The sequence below is a fragment of the Coffea arabica genome, chromosome 3e, assembly GCF_036785885.1.
Source record: "Coffea arabica cultivar ET-39 chromosome 3e, Coffea Arabica ET-39 HiFi, whole genome shotgun sequence".
In the NCBI taxonomy this organism is placed as follows: domain Eukaryota; kingdom Viridiplantae; phylum Streptophyta; class Magnoliopsida; order Gentianales; family Rubiaceae; genus Coffea; species Coffea arabica.
Window position 1 is genome coordinate 17078362 of NC_092315.1, and position 3946 is coordinate 17082307.

The 3946-nt window shown below is 41.1% G+C and overlaps 1 protein-coding gene across 1 annotated transcript; it reads left to right on the forward strand.

The window, feature by feature from the left end:
* Positions 1-3095: 3095 nt before the first annotated feature.
* Positions 3096-3521, forward strand: LOC113735665 (uncharacterized mitochondrial protein AtMg00860-like). The gene has a single exon (XM_027262660.1). It carries the CDS (start codon positions 3096-3098, stop codon positions 3519-3521), a length of 426 nt encoding a protein of 141 aa, XP_027118461.1.
* The last annotated feature ends 425 nt before the right edge of the window (positions 3522-3946 follow it).

A 3946-nucleotide genomic window follows, 5' to 3' on the forward strand; every position in this document is an offset into this window, starting at 1 on the left:
TCCATTGACCTCTTGTGCTCATTCTAGCCAGACAAAACCTGTTCATGTTCCCAAAATACAATTTTCAAGTATTTAACGCCACCTCAACTTTGGAATACTCGAGCACAAGAATCCGAAATAAGACAATTCACATCTCGAACTGGCCAGTCCCAAGAGTAAACTATTTACAATCGAAATTCCTACCCGACGTACCTATCCATGATCCTTAGATACTACGGGAAAGATTTAGGACTTATAACATTCGTAATTCATAACTTATGCTCGAACGAGTATTTAATCCTTCATACCTATTAACCACTCAGTCCAGGCTCACTCCGCGTAGAGACCATGCGAAGCAGGCTCTGATACCAGCTGTGACAGCCCCACCTCCCCCTAAGACGAATGTTAGGTTTCGGGTAATTGGATCAGCAAATTGGGTCAGCGGATTAGGAATTTTTGGGTAGAACGATGTTGTTCCAATTATGTATATTCAAACGGTAGTTAAAGGCGGTTAGGCTTAATTGTTGAATATATACATGTGGGACCCAATGGTACAGTTAGTCAGGAAAAACAGATTCAGTTGTCTTCTTTCTCACTTTCTCTCTTTTCATCTCTCTCTCTCTGTCGTCTGTTTCCTCTTTCCCTCTTTCTCAATCTTCGTTCCATTATCTTTCACCTATCAATCACATAATTTCTACTCCAGACCATAACAATTGATAATCAGAGTTTAGATCCTTGGAATACGAACAAGTCATGGCGGAAGGTACGAGATTCAGATCATTGAAAGAGCAAGTAAAAAGGCAAGAAGTCAAGCTCCAAGAACTGATGGAATCTCTGCTCTCCCAACAATCAGAGCAACAACAGCTTAAAAAAAATCTGAAATTGGAATTGGAAGAAAACAACAAGCGAATGGAGAATCTGTTGACAGGAATGGAGCAGAACTTCAGCAATTCCTTGGATCAGAAGTTCACTGCACTCCTATCAAAGATGACTGCTGCGAAGAACAAGATCACGGATAGAGAGGAACGAATGACGGTGGATTAGACGCCACTTCTTCCTACACCTCCAACTCACCAGAGATTACAATCTGAAGGGAAATAACAGAATACCTACAAAAGAGATTGGGGTAAGTTTCAGCTTCCTAATCCACCTAAGATAGACTTGTAGTTGTTTTCTGGGGAAAATCCTCGGGAGTGGTTGCGCAAATGTGATAAATACTTTATGAACTATCAAATTCTGGATCATCAGAAGGTCGAAATTATAGAGATGTATTTAGATGGAATGGCTGATAAGTGGTTCCAAGGGGTAAAACTTGAAAAACCTGGATTGAGTTGGTCTGAATTTGGAGATCTGTTATGCAAAAGATTCTCAGATAGTATTTGCCAGGATGTGATAGAAGAATTTAACAAATTGCTACAAGAACGCAGTGTGGGAGAATATCAAGAAAAATTTGAGGAGTTAAAACCATTAATGTTGATTAAGAACAGGAATTTGGATGAGAATTATTTCATTTCTAGTTTCATTAGTGGCTTAAAAGAGGAGATCAAACCTATGATTAGAATGCTGAAACCTGCTACGTTGATTGAGGCCTTTGAGCTATCTCAATGGCAAGAGTACTCGCTCAAAGTGCAGCATAAAACTCCAAACAGTCTGGGGAGAATAGGTTTGGAATTTCAAAAGGAAACACCATAGTTGGAGGCAACAATGCCTATAAGGTTTCTGTCAATAATACTCTTAAGACTTCTAGGTTCAGTAACATAGTGCAGGACACTAAGGAGCTGAAAAAGATCTCAACACAGGAGCTACAATTCAGGAGGAGTAAAGGACTGTGTTTCAAATGTGGTGAGAAATACAGCATAGGCCACCAGTGTAAGCTAGGACATGTGAACTGTATGGTATTGGAGGATGAAGAAGATGCTGCCTTTGAAGATGCAATAGGGGAGCAGGATGAACAGACAGGAAATCCAGGGCAAACCATGGAACTGTCCTTACATGCATTGTCTGAGTCTCTAAAGAGGAAAACGATTACACTGACAGGAATTCTGGATGGGGAGAAGGTCTTTATATTGGTAGACACTGGAAGCTCGGATAGTTATATCAACAGTGAGATGGTAATTGGGATGGATATTGAGTACAAATGGGTTAAACAACCATTCTCTATCATTATGGGAAATGGCACCACTGTGACCAGCAATGCTATCTATCCTAATGTGCAATGGAAAATTAACCAGCACAGTTTCATATTCGACTTAAAGGTGATGGAATTAGGAGGTTGGGATATCATACTGGGGGTAGATTGGATGACACACTTCAGTCCTATTACATTTGACTTTCAACAACTCAGGATAACCCTGCACAATGAAGGAAATGAAATTCATTTACATGGACAGACAGAGGACTGTGATATGGATTTAATTAGAGGAAAGGATCTGAGAACATTCATCGAGTACAAGAGGCAAATGTGCATGGCACTGAACTGTAAGAGTAAAACAGAAGAAAGGGTAGAGACTATTCCACAGGAAGTCTTGGAGTTGTTTCAAGACTATGAGGATGTGTTTCAAACTCCCAGCTCCCTACCCCCTAGCAGAAGTGTTGATCATGAAATTCACCTCAAGCCAGAGGCACAACCCTTCAAACTAAAGCCCTACAGGCATCCTCACTGTCACAAGGAGGAAATAGAGAAACAGGCGGTAGAAATGCTCCAAAAGGGCATAGTTAAGGCCAGTAATAGTCTTTTTGCCTCCCCTGTGTTGTTAGTTAAAAAGAAAGAAGGAACTTGGCATTTTTGTGTAGATTACAGAAGATTGAATGAAATGACCATCAAGGACAGGTTTCCAATACCTAATGTAGATGAATTGTTGGATGAGCTAGCTGGTTCTGTCTATAAAACAAAATTGGATCTCACAGTAGGATACCACCAGATCAGAGTTAAGCAGCAAGACACCTTTAAGACAGCTTTTTAGACTCACTGTAGACATTTTGAGTTCCTGGTCATGCCTTTTGGACTCACTAATGCACCAGCAACATTCCAGTCACTGATGAATCAGGTGTTTCAACCTTATCTAAGAAGGTTTGTATTGATTTTTTTTGATGACATTCTAGTGTACAGTCCTACCATGGATGCTCATGTCCAACATTTGAGAACTCTGTTTGAGGTTCTGAGGAAACATCAGCTATTTGTGAAGAAATCTAAGTGTGCGTTTGCTCAGACAAGGGTTGACTACTTAGGCCACACCATCACAGATCAGGGGGTCAGCATGGATTATTCAAAAGTCAGTAGCATCCTTCAATGGCCTGTGCCTCAGTCAGTTAAGGAATTGAGGGGTTTCCTTGGTCTTACAGGTTACTATAGGAGGTTCGTCAAACATTATGGCCTTGTGTGTAAGCCACTCACTGAGTTGTTGAAGAAGAACAATTTCAGATGGAACAGTCAAGCTCAGGATTCCTTTGAGCACTTCAAAAAGTTAATGTGCTCAGCACCAGTTCTTCAGTTACCAGATTTTAAAAAGCCTTTTGTGGTAGAGACAGATGCTAGTGGATGAGGAATTGGGGTTGTCTTAATACAAGAAGGCCACCCCATTGCCTTCCTGAGCAAGGCACTTTCAGCTAAGAACTTAGGCCTCTCAGTTTACGAAAAGGAACTCTTAACTTTAGTAATGGCTATCACAAAATGGAGGCATTATTTAGTAGGAAATCACTTCATTATAAGGACAGACCACCAGTTACTGAAGTACCTCCTGGACCAGAAGTTGAACACTGCTATCCAACATAAATGGATGACCAAGCCTTTGGGGTTGGATTATAAAATCGAATACAAGAAAGGGTCTGACAACCAGGTGGCAGATGCCTTGTCCAGGAGGCATGACCCTGCACACCAGAAAGGGATGGGGTCCTGTTTGGCTATCACCTCTGTTAGGCCTGGTTGGATGGAAGAGTTGCAGAGGAGCTATGAGGGTGATTCTCAATG